The sequence below is a fragment of the Eleutherodactylus coqui genome, chromosome 1 (assembly GCF_035609145.1).
Source record: "Eleutherodactylus coqui strain aEleCoq1 chromosome 1, aEleCoq1.hap1, whole genome shotgun sequence".
NCBI lineage: Eukaryota > Metazoa > Chordata > Amphibia > Anura > Eleutherodactylidae > Eleutherodactylus > Eleutherodactylus coqui.
Window position 1 is genome coordinate 325,835,104 of NC_089837.1, and position 16,389 is coordinate 325,851,492.

The following is a 16,389-nucleotide window of genomic DNA, read 5'->3' on the forward strand; positions in this document are numbered from 1 at the left end:
CAATGCAGCGAATTTGGGACTACACTGTGAACTAAAGTTCTTACTCATAACAATCCAAGCCCGAAAACTAGCCATAGCTATTACATGTTTCTTAGTGAAGCCCACTCGTTTAGTTGGGATGCACAATATCTTTGGAAATTACCCCGCAGTCCCCTGACATCTCCAATCTGGTCAAACTAGGACTCAACACATTTTATTTCATTCTGTTCAAAGGGGATTTCTCTCCACGACATATACATAAAGTTGGAGGTCTATTACAGCCACTCCTTTCCCTCACACTGTTAAAATAAATATGCACATACAATTGTTGCATGTCTATGTAAACCTTAGGGATCATTTACTTTGGTTAATATGTATTTATTTCTTATTTATTGGAGCCTCGTGTGACACAGAGTGCTAAGGCAGCAGAAATACAGTCCTGAACTCTCACTCATGACCTGAAGGCTGCGAGTTCAGTCCCCGCATGGGTCAGGTAGCCGGCTCAAGATTGACTCGGCATCCTTCTGAAGTTGATAAAAAGAGGACGCAGCTTTGTGGGGGGTAATAAATAAATGACTTGAAAGTGCTGCGGAATAAGTTGGCGCTATACAAATAACCAGATTTATCTATTTATTTTTTATTATTAGTATTAATGTTTCACAATTAGTATTAAAAAAAACATTTAACGTGACTTACAGTAGCAATAAATATGATATGAAAATAATCTCTCACCATTTGTTATCACAGAATTTGTATCGATGGTCATCAGCTGGAACAATGTCTATGAGCAGAATATATTTTGTTTTAGGGTTCATCCCAGTGACTTTAACTTTGTAACTTGGGAACATTCTCCTACAAAAAACAAACCCCTGAGTATCAGTAAATGCATATTATACATATTTAATATATACACACATAATTACATATCTCTGTTTATGCATAGAAAGAAACATATAGTTACCAACGTTATATTTGTTAAGGCTACTACCACCATGTGGGACTGATTTGTGAAAGTTTTCTGCTACTTTTCTGAACAATTACCCCTTGGAGTCCAATAGTATGTTCCATCTTGTCTGTGCTGAGCACTTTGACAGAGCATGTTGCATGAAAATTCCAAGTGTGTCTTGAAGTTACACCAGTCTTTTTGAAACTCCCCCACTGTATTTTTTGGAAATCAATCACTTCAGATGTGATTTTTTTTCATCCATTTTTACTGGACTGTGGAACATTAGGATTATCAGTAAATCAGATTTTAGGCAATTATTCCAGAATCTTTATGCATTTGTAATATGCAAAATCATACTGTAGTTTTAATTATGTCAACCCCACACTTAGCTATCTTACATTACATATTTTGAAACTGATCTGCAGCACAATGTTTAAAGGAGTTGCCCTCTCTGGATAATACCTACTTGTTAGAATCACCCCTTGACAATAGGTAGTTCACAAAGTGTCCTCTTAATGGGACCCCTAGCAATCAAATAAATTCTGCAAGGAAACCAAGCAGTAAATGTTCAATTTCTCTACAGCACCACCACGAGAGAAATTAAGAATTACGCAGTGCCAATTCAAATGAATAGATTATCTATATTACAAGACAGGGTATGAGTGCAGGATGAGGTTTGTAGCTGCTCACTGCATTGGCGAAGAGACGAGAGGCCTGAAAAGGGGACCATCCTCTATTGATTCAGAATTCCCTAGTAGGGTATATAAAATGGGTTTTCTAAAGTAAACAACCCTTTTAGAGTATGTTCACATGTTGCAGAATTGCTGTGGATTTTGCACAACAGAAATGGGTGCAGAAAGTCTGTAACATTTTACAGTACCAACAATGTGAATGACATTTTACGAAATTGCATGCTTTGTATTTACAGCACAAATTTCATCTGAGTTGGTAAAATCCACATCAAAATCGTATTATCTTATTAAAGCGTGGGTTTTTATGTGGATTTAGTGCAAAGCCGCGCCAAAGTCTATAATAGATTTTCCACTGCTGAAATTCCACTACGGCCTCACTCAGACGAGCGTGTGTTTTGCGCGTGCATAATGCATGCTTCTATAAGAACCAATGGGTTCCTACAGAAGCATTCATATGCGTGCAACTAAAAAGGTTAGGACATAGGTGCGTTTTGCAGGAGTATCCATTGACTCCTATGGGAGCAGGAGTTAATGGAAACTCCTGCGCTTTCCCTCTGCTTACAGCAGGACATTTAAAAGGTGCTTCGGGCCAGAAGCACCTTTCAAATGTCCCGCTGTTAACATCTCAGTCCCCGCAGGGATGAGGGGACTCCCGGAGGGTTTTGGTAATCTCCAGGGGGATTAGTGTTCAGTGATGATTGGACTGCAGTGGGGATGAAAGAATCCCCTACCACAGCTGTGGCAGAGTACCCCGATGCTATCCCATTGCTTTCAATGAATGGCTGAGTGCTGCCTCTGATTGGTCACACCGTTCAGCCAATCAGAGGCAACGTTTTCTGGAGGTCGGGATTTTTCAATCCCTGGCCACCAGAATACAGAAGAAAACTGCTGGGGATGGGGAGAAGAGCCAGACAGCACTTCTAGGTGATTTAACTTTTTTTTGTTTCTATAGCTAGGGATGATTTTCGTGGTAGGGCTTATATTTCAAGCACCTACCCAAAAAATAATTGCTACAGGGGTTGCCTTAATCCCATTGCTCTTAATGGAGTGGTAGCAGTGCCGGCCTATTGAAAGCAATGGGATAGCATTGCGGTCCTCTGCCACAGGTGTGACAGCTGTTGTATGGGATTCTTTTGTACCCACTGCAGTCCCCTTATCACTGAACACTGTGATAGTGCTGTCACAGAGTTCAGTGATGAGGGGACTTTCATGGAGCAGCTGCTCCAGTGAACAGGCAAAGTTTCATGCGCAGCGCATGTAAAATTTTGTCTGTTCACTTGTTTACCTCTCATGCGAGCAGCGGGTTTTTTTCACGCACATAGGTTCGCAAAAAAACACACTCGTCTGAATGAGGCCTACATGTGGAACTAGCATTTAACGGATGGTCTGGCATTGTTTAAGTTATAGTTATGCAACTTAACAATATACTTTGTGTTTCAATTCTTCTGCAATTATAAAATTGTTACTTGGTGTTTCATTCAGAGGCAGTAAACCTGGCCTAGCTTATGTCTGCTCACACAGCTGAGGATTTGTTACAATATGCTGTATTTACGTAGATAATATCCTATGAACTAAATTGTCAGCATGAATCCCTCTGATGTCTGGAATTACAGGCTGATCACTGTTATCTACATGAATATTATATATTGTAAAACAGCTGTGTGAGCAGAACTAGATCATGATGAGTTTTCTTGCTTGGAATGTAAATAATACATCTATTCAATAACAGCAAGCAGAGATTCTGAAAATTATGAAGAACTGATACATACCGACGGAAATCTACTAAGCAAAATGCACCCGAATTCTGGCACAAATTGTGCTGTACATCATTAGACATTTTTAACAATTGAATATATATATAAGGGGACGTGTCTAAGAGATGTAAAATGTGCAAATTCAGTAATGGCACAAACCATTGTTTTGGCACAAAATAATAGAGTAAAGTAAGTCAGCAAGAAGTGCTGGATGGAAAAATGTCTAACACATCTAGCGAGGTGTCCAAAATTTATCATACAGGGTGCACATTGTAATAAATTTGACACAGCTTCTTTCTGTCTAACTTTAGGACACTCTTAATACATCTGCCGCAAGGTGTAATTGAAAGTAGCATCGATATTTGTGTAATGACTTAAAGGGCTTTTCCAGGAAAATGCTATTGATCAATAGCTGATTGGTTAGGGTCCACTTGATTTTAATTAGAATTGTGCCTGCAGTTATAAGCGCTGACCACTACACCGAGCAGCAGCTATTGCTGTAACCCCTATGTAATGGCTTACTGACATCTGCTCTCAATCAGTTGATTGGTTCCCAAGTGGATCATAGAATTATAGAATGGTAGAGCTGGAAGGGACTTCCAGGGTCATCTGATCCAACCCCCTGCTCAGTGCAGGATCACTAAATCATCCCAGACAGATATCTGTCCAGCCTCTGTTTAAACACCGCCAATCAACTATTGATGACCTATGATACGTCATCAATAGTATTTTCCTGGAAAACCCCTTTAACATCTGGGAAACTCTTTTAGTGTAAGTATAGGGGGTACAAAAGGTGTGGTCGCACCTGGGGCGAGGAGTCCTAGGGGGTCCATAAAGTCTCTCTTCCCGATATTGCAAACCAGCTTCAAGTTACACCTCGTGTGTGACATGTATGTTATGTTTGTTTAAAATATTTTATGGTATAGGCAGCAATATATTATAACATTCGGGTAGCAGGATTTTGTTATCCAGATATCATTTAATGAGGATTTTGTATTCAGGTACCTATTTTATCAGAGTAGAAATACTCCCAAATACTGTAGATATGGAGCTGCAAGGAAAGCAAAAATCAGCAAGAAATGCAGATAAGTTGCCTAAAGTCCTCCAATCTTCTGGTGAAAACTACACCCCCTTCTATCCTCATATCATTTAGCAACTGCTTGAAGAATCTGTTTATAAATTTTAAGGCAAGTCCAATTATGATTTCTAAAATAAATTCTTAATAGAAGATGCCAGCACAGAAACACCACATGGCAACAGACGTTTCTGCTTCCAATCTGTCTATAGTATGTTGCTGTGTGCCAAGTATGTGGTATACTACTAGCCTCAGAAGCTGCAGCCTTCATTTACTGTATATTGGAGGGTTTGTCTGTAGTATAAAAACAGGATATGTGTGTAGCAAACAGGATGAGTCAAATGTATTAATATATCATGGGGTAAATACCTACATATTTACTAAGACATGCCTATGGCATCTAAGACACTATTGCATGTTGTGTTGTGGCATGGGGGTGTTAGGTGTTACTGATATTTATCAATGGTTGCAGACTCAATTTTGTCTCAGAGAATTGGAAAGCAGTTCAGACAGGTCAAAACTGAAGGAAAACGTGCGTCAATTATAGAACTGTCATTAATAAATATTATTTATCATAACCCAAACCACACTGTGGTACTGTAAATGTGTCATAGGCATAAATTACAGTAATGGCAGTTTTTACATAAAACCAGAACTTGTGTTAAAACAGTACTGATAAACAAAATCATCTCTGATATGTATGATCCCTATTCTGAAAAACCCATAAATAATCTCATAGGCCCACATTTATTAAATGTCCTTGCACCTTAATTTTAGTGTATATTACTGCAAAGCAGTGTCTAAGCTGCTTTAGAACACCTTTATTAACCATTTAGTGAGAAATTAGAGCTATTTGCAGCATCCACGTCAGTCCTAAAAAGTGGAGTGAAAAGTGAGCATTAGTTGCCGACTGGCCACGATTTAGAGGCATTTATCAAAGGCGACTTTTTATAAATTGTGAAAGCTTTGCACAATCTCACTCCAGTAAATGGTTTGTGTGACAATTGTGCGAACACAGTTAGATATATTTAAAGATGCAACAAATTTACTGACAAAAATATGATAATTTTTTCGCAGGTAATGGCAATGTGGCCTTGAATATATTTCACCCTTAGGGTGGCTTCACACTAGCGTGTTTTTGTGCGTACATAGGTGCGTACATAAGTGCGCACCCATGTACATGCAAAAACACGCGTGAATGCAAGCAAGTATGTGCATTGCCTTCAATGGAGCCGTGGCTGCTCCCGGCAGCTCCATTGAAAACAATGGTCTGCCGACACCCCTGCATTGCTTTTCAGGGAAGGGCTTTACATATAAGCCCTTCCATGAAAAAAATGAATTTTAGTGTAAAAAAAAATTAAATAATGCACACATTGTCTTCAATAGAGCTGCAGCTGCTGCCGGCAGCTCCATTGAAGACAATGGTCTGCCAGCACCCCCGGATTGTTTTTCAGGGAAGAGCCTTACATATAGGCTCTTCCCTGAAAAACAAGAATTTTAGTGTGAAAAAAAAAAACGTACCTGTCCGCCGCTGCTTTGTCCCCACGGGGATGAAGAACACATCCACTGCATGCAGCAGATGTTTCCTTCATCCCCGCATGGAAAAAGAATTCCCTGCTGCACCTGCCACATCTGTAACAGATGCAGCAAAGGAATCCTTAATCCCTGAAGGGATGAGAAGAATACATCTGCCGCATGCGGCAGATGTGTTCTTCATCCCCGCGGGGACACAGCAGCAGCGAATAGGTACGTTTTTTTTTTGTTTACATTGGTCCCTGTGCTAAGCCAATCAGAGGCAGCACTCACCCATTCATGAAACCTTTTTTATTTTTATCACCATTTTTTCTTGTTTTTCAGGGAAGGGCTTATATTTAAAGCCCTTACCTGAAAAACAATTACTGGGTGCCGACAGCTTGATCCGCTACCGCAGCTGTCATCTGTGACAGCTGTGGTATTGAATTCTTTATACCCTGCAGGGATGAAGAATTCCTTTGCTGCATTTGTCACAGATGTGGCAGGTGCAGCAGGGAATTCTTCATCCCCGCGAGGATTTAGAATTTCTTTGCAGCAGCCGCGGCTCCATTGAGAATAATGCGTGCAATCCCTATTGTGCACGCATGTCCAATCTTTACAGGCACGCACCTGTAAACATGGACATGTGAACACACCATAGGGAATGCTGTGTTGTAATAGACGCGTGTTTTTGACATACTTATGTTCTTTGTATGCAATATAGATTCATGCTCTTGATAGGTAAATGTGTCCTAGGTACATTTAAGAAATGAAGCTTCATTTTTTCAATATAAGACACCCTGTAATTTAAGGTTATGTCATGGTTATTTAGTGTAGCTCTCAGCAGGGCTGCACTGTCGATAAGGGAGACGTGAGAACCTAGGTTTAGATGGTGCTCTGGCCTGACTACAGATGGCGGCTATTTCTTTGCATTTTGCTGTGACTTGCGCACAACTGCTATGTCTCTAATATGGTTCTATGTAAACTGCTGGAAAATCACTGCATTTTTTATGCAATTCTGACCAAATCACAGAAAAACAGTAGCTAGGAGAGGTGTAGAATCGGGAACCAATTGGGAACCCAAAGCGGCCCTGGTAAAAAATTATAAAGTGGCCCCATGTTGTTGGTGGGCCCAGCAAGTGGGGCGAGCACAAGTAGGCAGGGATCAGCAAACCACCAGCTGCAGCCTTGTAGGTGGTAGGAGGGAGAAGCCTATGAGGTGTGCATAGTTCAAAAAAACTTTCTATGAAACACAGAACACGTTACGACTGGAGGTACACATTAAAAAGTTTTCAGGGCTAATACTGTTGATGACTTATCTTTGAGACCTTATAAATAAAGAAGATCTGGCAGCACTTCAGAATGCAGTAAAATCAGATGGTGTTTATTTTCCCATCACGCACAGACAGCGACGTTTCGGCTTAAGTAAGCCTTCTCCATGCTAACAAAATACAATCTAAGGCCTTAGTCAGACGGGCGTTTTTTCGCGTGATTTGCGGATCGCATGACGGATGCGCATCCGCAAATCGCGTGACCGGTGCGCGCAAGTCGCCCGCAAATCGCCCGAAAATCTGCTCCTAGCCGCGTTTCATTAGAAACGGGCCGGAGCTGTCCAGCGCATTGCATTCAATGGAGACGGCAATAGAGCCATCTCCATTTAAAGCAATGCGCTGCGGGCGAGCCCGGGATGAATTGTCGGTAAGGGCTTAAATATATAAGCCCTTCCCTGCAATCCATCCTAAAATGTGTTAAAATAAAAAAAATTGTATACTCACCTTCTCCCGGCAGCCGGAGCTCCGCGCGGCCGTCCTGCAGTGGGTGTGAAGGGGGTGTGAGTCAGACCTGCCCCCTGATTGGCTCAGCGCTGAGCCAATCAGAGGCATGCCTCACTCACACCCATTCATGAATTCATGAATGGATGTGAGACAGACCTGCCCCTGATTGGCTCAGCGCTGAGAGGCAGCAGTCACTCACCCATTCATGAATTCATGAATGGGTGTGTGAGTGAAACCTGCCTCTGATTGGTCAGGGCTGTGACCAATCAGAGGCAGATCATTCAGCAGGCGGGGATTTTAAAGCCCCGCCGGCTGAATAGTGCCAAGACACAGTACAGCAGAACTGACAGCGGCCGCGGCTGGACTCCGGCTGCAGCGGAAAGGTGAGTATACAATTTTTTTTTATTTTAACACATTTTAGGATGAATTGCAGGGAAGGGCTTATATATTTAACCCCTTCCCAACAATTCACCCCGCGCACGCCGGCAGCCCATTGCTTTTAATAGAGCGGCTGTATTGCCGCTCCATTGAATTCAATGGGCAAACATTGTTCTTCTCTGCCACAGCTGTAACAGCTGTGGCAGAGAAGAATGATTTGTCTTCTATATGTTCTCAATGGGGTCGGCGCTGCTGCCGCCGGCCCCATTGAGCGCATATACAGAAGACAACAGGAATCGCAGATCGCAGATAGGTGCGATCTGCGATTTTTTGTTCTATAATTTATCGGACGAGCGCATAAAAAGCGCTCATGTGTCCGATACCATTGCAAAGCAATGGTTTTATAAAATCGCCGGACACATGCGCATGCGCAAATCGCGGCTAAAGACGCCCGTCTGACTAAGGCCTAAGCAGGTATTTTATAGCTAGAATGTACTTAGCCACAACCAATCATAGGCCATCACAATTAATCCAATTAATTACACCTAATGGTTGACTTACATGCTGGTGGTAATCCGTGCCTCCTCCATGCTGTATGTTGCCACATGTCTACGGCATCTAAATGAGGCTACTGCACATATGCGGAAGTATCCTCGGACATAACCTGCTACCGCGTATGTGCAGCACCATTTTATTGAAGCCTAAGGCACCGAGCCTTCCCTGTGACGATCCACAGTCAAAATCTACTACCGCTCATTCGCGGTGCCATTTTATTGAAACCGGAACGCCGAGCCTTCCTTATAGGAAACCAGTGTATATAGTTTTATTAAGCAGAAGCAGACAGTTCCAACCCTTGTGTAGTGGGCAGCGCTGGTAGTTGGAAGTGCAGCTCTCATTAAGCTGTGCCTTCAGCACAGCCTAATAGACTGCTTTGTAAGTTTAAGATACATAAGGAGGGGGGGGGGAAGGTAATACTTTTTTATATTATGTATACCAAAGATTACACTGTATCTAAATTAATAACGAAGTAAATGTTAATAAAGTCTACTGAAAAAATGTACTCTGTTAAAAACTTTTTGCTGAATTTTGTAAAAGTGAAGAAAAAAAACACATACATTCCTGTAATCATCATCACCCGTATAATTGCCTCAACTGTCTCTGAAAAAAACCCACTAAACCAAGACCCACATTACTAATAATAGCACTGTATAAGGGCCAAATAATACCATCAGATCACAACAAAGATCAGTAATACTGCTAAAACATTATATGAGGGCTAAATAATACTGCCAGACTACCACCACATATTACCAATACGCAGCGATCAATACCAACATATTTTCACTAAATAAAGACTTCTAATAAAATTAATAACAACACACTATGAGGGCCAGATAATACCCCAGACTGTGACCAAATAATATCAGCAATGTTGCTCTGTTACTACTATATTTTTATCCCCCCTCATACAGTGACCACATGGCGGTAGATATCAACTCAACACAGGTGCTCTACAGAACATATAAGTGATTACAGTATCATTATATCCAGTAATCACAAGTGACATCATCTCTGACTGGAGTTGTTGGACTTTCCCTTTTCTTTTCCATCTGCCCGAGACATCATGATGACTTCTCCTAGTCACAAAATGTCTATCTGGAATTTGACACACAGACATCTATGACTCCTCAATTTCCTAGCCATCTGGCTTTCTTTTCCAAACATAATCTCCCCATCCACAGTACCACATATATTAATAATGCCACACAGCAATAGTATTCTCCTTTTGATGCTCCCTGTAGGCTCAACATATTGATGCTTTTACTGTCTCAAACCCATTAAAAATATCCAATCAGTAATAATCTCCTTATAGACCCCAACTCAGTAATAATGCCCTTCATAGGCTCCAACTGAATAATAATGCTCCTCATATGGCCATATTCAATAATAATAATGTCCCTCATAGGACCAAGCCCCCACCTTTGTAATAATGCCCCACATAGGCCCTGTCCCCCACCTTAGGGTGGCCCATAGACATATGGTAAAGAATAAAGTGGCAACTGTACAGCAAGACACCTTCCCGATTTGTTACATCTGCTTATAGTAATGTTAGGGTAAAGTTTTAGCTTCAAATTCCAACTGCAAGAGGGTGCTCAAAACTGATGTATATTATGAGAAATGGCGCTTACGAGATTTCCAGTTATACAAGCTACAGCATTAATATGAACTATTTGCTTTTGCAAAACAACCACTAAACTTTAAAACATTAAGTACTGACAATGGCATTTGTCCTGAACTAATAATATTTGTGCTGACAATTTACATATTTGCACTGTTCCTACAAAATACCTCCAAATATATGAAAACAGTCAAAATTACAACACAAATACTTGTCAGTCAGTGCTTAAGAATTGGACAGCAGACTTCTTGGTAATCTGTATTGGAACAGCCTTACGTTTTGCTTCCATGACTTGAAACAACAGTTGTTTTTCTTCTTCATCATTAGTAAAAAGTCTGAAAATTAATGGTCTTTGAGCACAACCTTGTCGTAGACATAAGAACCTTAAAGTCTGCCACAAATACAGGTTTGTTAAAATGAAAAAAATAGAGAGTGTCTTGCCTTGTAGTTGAAAGTTGAGTTTTTTGGGCCACACTACCCCACCTCCAGCTTAGTACTCCTCATAGGCCCAGCCTCCACTTTCATAATAGCGCCACTCAAAAAGCCCTTTATATTTATATATTAAAATAAAAAAACACAGTTATACTCGCCTATGTCACTCCTTCAGCTCCCAGCCTCTGCAGCTGAGTTTGTACTGTTCACCTACTGAGTTCCAGGCAGAACAATCATGTGATCTTGTCACATGATCACTGTACCGGAAGTCAGGGGTTGAACATCATGGACAATGGATGCAGAGGAACATAGCGTAAGGAGCGTACAAGTGAGTATAACTGTGTTGCGCCATTTTATTTTGGTGCATTCCACCAAATAGATTTTTAAAAATATCTGCTGGCTCCAGGACCTTGCTGGCCCACCAAGAATTTTCACGGTGGGCTGAATGGCCAATCTACCAGAATGTTAGCTGTTTTTAAGGGTGCAACCCTATAGAGTGGGCAGTTGAATGACAAATTTGTGTTGTAGGAAAGCATAAGGAGAATGCAAAGATAGAGTGGCAAATTCAGTAGAAATTAGTTGTGGTCAGGAGTAGTTGTCATTCTGGTTTGGGTTTGAGAGAAAAAAAGAAGAGGAAATTATTTCAATCAGAGAATGCATTGACTGTGAGTCAATAGATGTGTAGTTGCAATTAAAATTATTTAACCCTTATTGCAGATTGTTTGTTTGTCAAATTTACAAACTTTCATTTGTTTGCAGAAAAAAACCAATCAAACAAGAATAATTTAACTAGGTCAACACAACTAACTCAACAAATAGTTTCTCCAAATTCAACAGAAAATGATACTTTTAATGACTACATGCACTTAATTGCTTGCTAGAAATATGGCTAAGTCGAGAGAGTAGCCCAAAAAGTAAAGAAAAGAGAACATTGCCTTGAACAAACAAAGAAAACAATACAAAAAGATATCAAATACACTGAATGTTCAAAGTTAAAGGAACATTGGCTGTATTACCAGAATGTGGCTGAAAGCGGAAGTTATCACTGCTTACTATCAAATTCCCAATGAGGAGGTGGCCAAAAACCCTCAAGTGACTGTAGAAGACCTGCATCCTATAATCCCACCAATCATAATTAGGTTTTTGCTGAAGGGAACCCCAGAACTAGAGATGAGCGAGTACCAAAATGCTCGGGTGCTCATTATTCTAGTCGAGCTTTTCGTAATATTAGAGTAACAAACCCCATTGAAGTCAATGAGGGACTCAAGCATTTTTGTATTGGACCCAAGCTCTCTCTCTATCTATCTCTCTCTCTCTCTCTGGCACGTCACAGCAGGAAGTGGTAATGCGATGAGGGGTCAAAACAGGGAGGGGTCGAACTCGGTGTGGTACTCGCTCAAGTAACGAGCACCATCGAGTATGCTAATACTCGAACGAGCATCAAGCTCGGACGAGCATGTTCGCTCAACTCTACCCAGAAAGCTACCCCAAAAGTAGCCTTGGTTAAGAGGCAGCTGGTATAACTTAGTCAAGAAGGTGTAGACTTAGATGTAGTCAAAGAATAGAGCTGAGATCGGGATTGAAAAGATTCTTAAGAAACACAGTATCAAAGGGTGTAGACAGAGACATAGTCATGAAATAAAGTTGAAGTCAGGACAAGGGAATATCTTGCATGGTCAAGAAGCAAGCCAAAATTCAGGGCACGCAGTAGACAGAAAAATCTTGTGATGTTGAATGTGATGGTGAATGTAATGGACCTAGAATCTTTAACTGAATAGAGGGATTTGGTTTGGTCTGCATGATATCTTCGTGAAATGTAGGAATCATCCCAGACATATCTCTGTCCAGAACTCACCACCTACCGTGGTAACCTGTTCCTCTCATCGATCACTCTCTCTGTCAAAAAGTTTTTTCTAATATGCATTCTGTGTCTCCTCCCTTTTAGTTTCATCCCACTGCTTATAGTCTTTCCTCGTGCAAATGGGAATTGGGCTGATCCCTCTGCACTGTGACAGCCCTTCAGATATTTGTAGACAGTTATTAAGTCTCCTCTCAGCCTTCCTTTTTGCAAGCTAAACATTCCCAGACCCTTTAACCATCCTCATAGGACATGCTTTGCAGACTGGTCACTATACTTTTTAAAGAGAGACATGAATAATGTATATTACAGTTTACATCAAAGTCAATAGATTTAAAAAGACAAAAGCTAGTCTTCAAAAACTATAAAGAAAGTGTCAGAAAAACTAAAGCTGACAATGAATTGATGCTTACAACAGAGGCTAAAAGCAATAAATAAGGATTTTGTGGGTATGTCAAAAGCAAAACAAAAGTCAAACATTCTATTGGATGCTTACAAGATGAAAATAGTGAATTGGTTAAGAATGATGTTGAGAAGGCCAAACTTTTAAATTCCTATTTTGTATCTGTTTTCTCTCAGAAAGTAGATGGAACATCAACTGATCTTCCCTGTGCTATTGGGGGGAATAAAAGAATGGATGCTATCTATAAGCAAAGATATGGTGAGTGAACACTTAGCTAACTTAATTGAATTTAAGTCTCAAGGTCCAGATGAAATACATCCTAGGATATTAAAGGAAGCAGCGGAGGTAATTGCTGAACCACTCACCATAATCTTTGAAAATTCCTGGAGAACAAGAGAAGTCCCAGAAGATTAGAAAAGGGGAAATGTTGTCCCTATCTTCAAAAAAGGGAAGAAGGTGAATCCAGGAAACTACAGGCCTGTGAGTCTGACTTCTATGCTGGTAAAGATCTTTGAACAAATCATTAAACAGCATGTATGCAAGTACTTGGATAAAAATGGAGTAATTAACTAGAGCCAGCATGGGTTTGTAACAAACAAGTCATGCCAGATGAATCTAATTTCCTTTTGACAGAATCACTGACTGGGTTGATCAGGAAATGTGGTGGATATAGTATATCTTGACTTTAGTAATGCATTTGACAAAGTATCTTATACCATACTTATTGAAAAAATGACCAAATATGGGATTGACAAGGCAACTGTTAGGTGGATTCACAACTGGCTGAGTCATCGTACTCAAAGAGTGGTTATTAATGGCTGCACATCCAAAAGGAAGAATGTATCAAGTGGGGCCACAAGGCTCTGTCCAGGCCCAGTGTTGTTCAACATTTTTATAAATGATCTGGATGAGGGAATTGAAGGGAAACTGATCAAATTTGCCGACGACACAAAGCTAGGAGGGTTAGGTAACACTAGGGAAGAAAGAGAGAGTATTAAAAAAGATCTAGAAAAACTTGAACAGTGGGCAGCGACTAACAGAATGGTATTTAACAAGGAGAAATGCAAAGTCCTACATCTGGGTAAGAAAAAGAAAAAAAAGCACATACAGAATGGGAGGAATTAGGCTAAGCAGCAGCACATGTGAAAAAGACTTGGCTATACTAATAGATCATAGACTGAACATAAGTCAACAATGTGATGCAGCAGCCAAAAAGGCAAACACAATTCTGGGATGTATTAAGAGAAGCATAGAGTCTAGATCACGTGAGGTCATTATCTCCCTCTACTCTTCCTTAGCCAGACCTCATCTGGAATACTGTGTCTAGTTTTGGGCACCTCACTTTAAAAAAGACAAACTAGAGCAAGTTCAGAGAAGAGTTACCAAGATGTTGAGCGGTCGACAAATCATGTCCTATGAGGAACGGTTAAAGGATCTGGAAATGTTAAGTTTGCAAAAAAGAAGGCTGAGAGGAGACTTATTAGTTGTCTACAAATATTTGAAGGGCTGTCACAGTGCAGAGGGATCAGCCCTATTCACATTTGCGCAAGGAAAGACTAGAAGCAATGGGATGAAACTGAAAGGGAGGAGACACATTAGATATTAGAAAAACTTTCTGACAGTGAGGGTGATCAATGAGTGGCACAGGTTACCATGGGAAGTGGTGAGTTCTTCAATGAAAGTCTTCAAGCAAAGGCTGGACAAATATCTGTCTTGGATGATTTAGTGATCCTTCACTGAGCAGGGTGTTGGACCAGATGACCCTTTCAACTCTTCCATTCTATGATTCTGTGGAAACAAACAAACTAAAGCCCACTGAAATGGCTGAGGTAGGTAAGAAACTTGCTCATTTGAATAAGTTGTGGCCCATCGATTTCTTATTCAGGTGGCAGTTTGCGCAAGAGGTTTTCAAACTAGCTAACACAAAATCATTGATTATGTGAGTTCGAGTTGCCTAACTGAACCATTAGGCTTGCCAGATCTAAACCACATAGCACATATTATACTTGTTGTTCATTACCAATGGTTCCTATCTTAGCCACTGATAGGAGCAAATACTATACTTGATGTTAGACATAAAGATAAGCACGTAATGGGTTTAATACTGGTAACTAAAAATATATTTTATAGGTTAATACTAAAAACTATAAACTCCCACTTTAAGATTAGTTTACCTTTTATGTTTGGGGTTCATATATTCCAAGAAAAATAGGATATATTTGCAAAATTACGTAATGCAATTGTATGGAGCAAATTATCCAGAATGCTTAAAATAATTTTATCGCATGTATTGTCAAAGAGCCAACATATTATGATATTTATGACAATACTTTTTAATTTGTTTATGCTTCCATTTAATGTGTTTGCTTCTCTAGTAAACAGAAGAAACAAAATGGTTGACTTCCTTACTTCATATGAATCATTTACCGTTTACATAAATTCCAGATGTTTTATATGTAACTGGATTGGGAAAGAGAGGAGGGGGGATCATAGCTAAATGCTTTTACTTTTCTCGTGTGTTGAGAGCAGTACGTTCCCACAATCTGCTATTTATGTAGGTGAGAACTTGCATGATCAACGTATTGTTATCTGTAAATCAAACTTGAAACATTCAGTGGAAAGCGATATGTGATGCAAAGACAAACGACCTTTAGCGAATTGTAAACTGTGCCTGGGAATGTGTATTATTAATTGTTCGTTTTTCAAACTGAAGTAATAAAGATTTCAAAGCCAAAATTAGTCTACATGTTTGACAATGAAGAAAAAGATGTATCAATAACAGATATGGCTAAAATGATTTATGCCCAAGCTTCTTAGGCTATTTAGTTTCTTTCCTACACTTCCAAGGCAGTCTACTAAAGGAGCAATAGTCATATAAATGCTAAGTGCTTTTTTAATGGTATTTAAAAGTAAGCTTCGACATATGGAGCTAATGTAGGGTACCATAGACTTGGCTTTGAAAGATCTTTTGTATGAGCGCCCCTGAATAAATAGAAACATTTACCAAAACATTGAGGCAGTTTTCATTCAGTGTCTAACACTAGCAATACCAGTTTCAGAGTCTAACATATTGAGGTAGATTTACTGTGCCAAATGTTCCAAAATTCTGGCACAAATTACGCCATAAATCTGGAGTACATGCCATGTGCCAAAAATGTTAACATTTTTAAGACACAATCAAAAGTGTCTAGAAAAGGAGGTGAGGCTATGGTGAGTCCCAAAATGCACCAAATTGATTAATGCCATGAGCTACAATTTTCCTCCAAACTACTGGTTTAAAGTAAATCAACCAAGAAACCACGAGCTATTGCAAAGAAGAGACAAGTGTCTAACATGTATATCAAGATGAGGCAGATCTATCACACAAAACATGCTACTGTGGCAAATATGGCATATCTTCTGCTTG

The 16,389-nt window shown here is 40.0% G+C and overlaps 1 protein-coding gene across 3 annotated transcripts in view; it reads right to left on the bottom strand.

The window, feature by feature from the left end:
- The window catches only part of TBX4 (T-box transcription factor 4), a 151,544-nt gene that overhangs the window by 49,204 nt on the left and 85,951 nt on the right, over positions 1-16,389 (bottom strand). For all 3 annotated transcript variants that reach the window (XM_066575101.1, XM_066575102.1, XM_066575100.1), the window contains exon 4: positions 712-831. In XM_066575101.1, the coding sequence (XP_066431198.1) occupies positions 712-831 (120 nt within the window). The remainder of the gene's footprint in view (positions 1-711; positions 832-16,389) is intronic.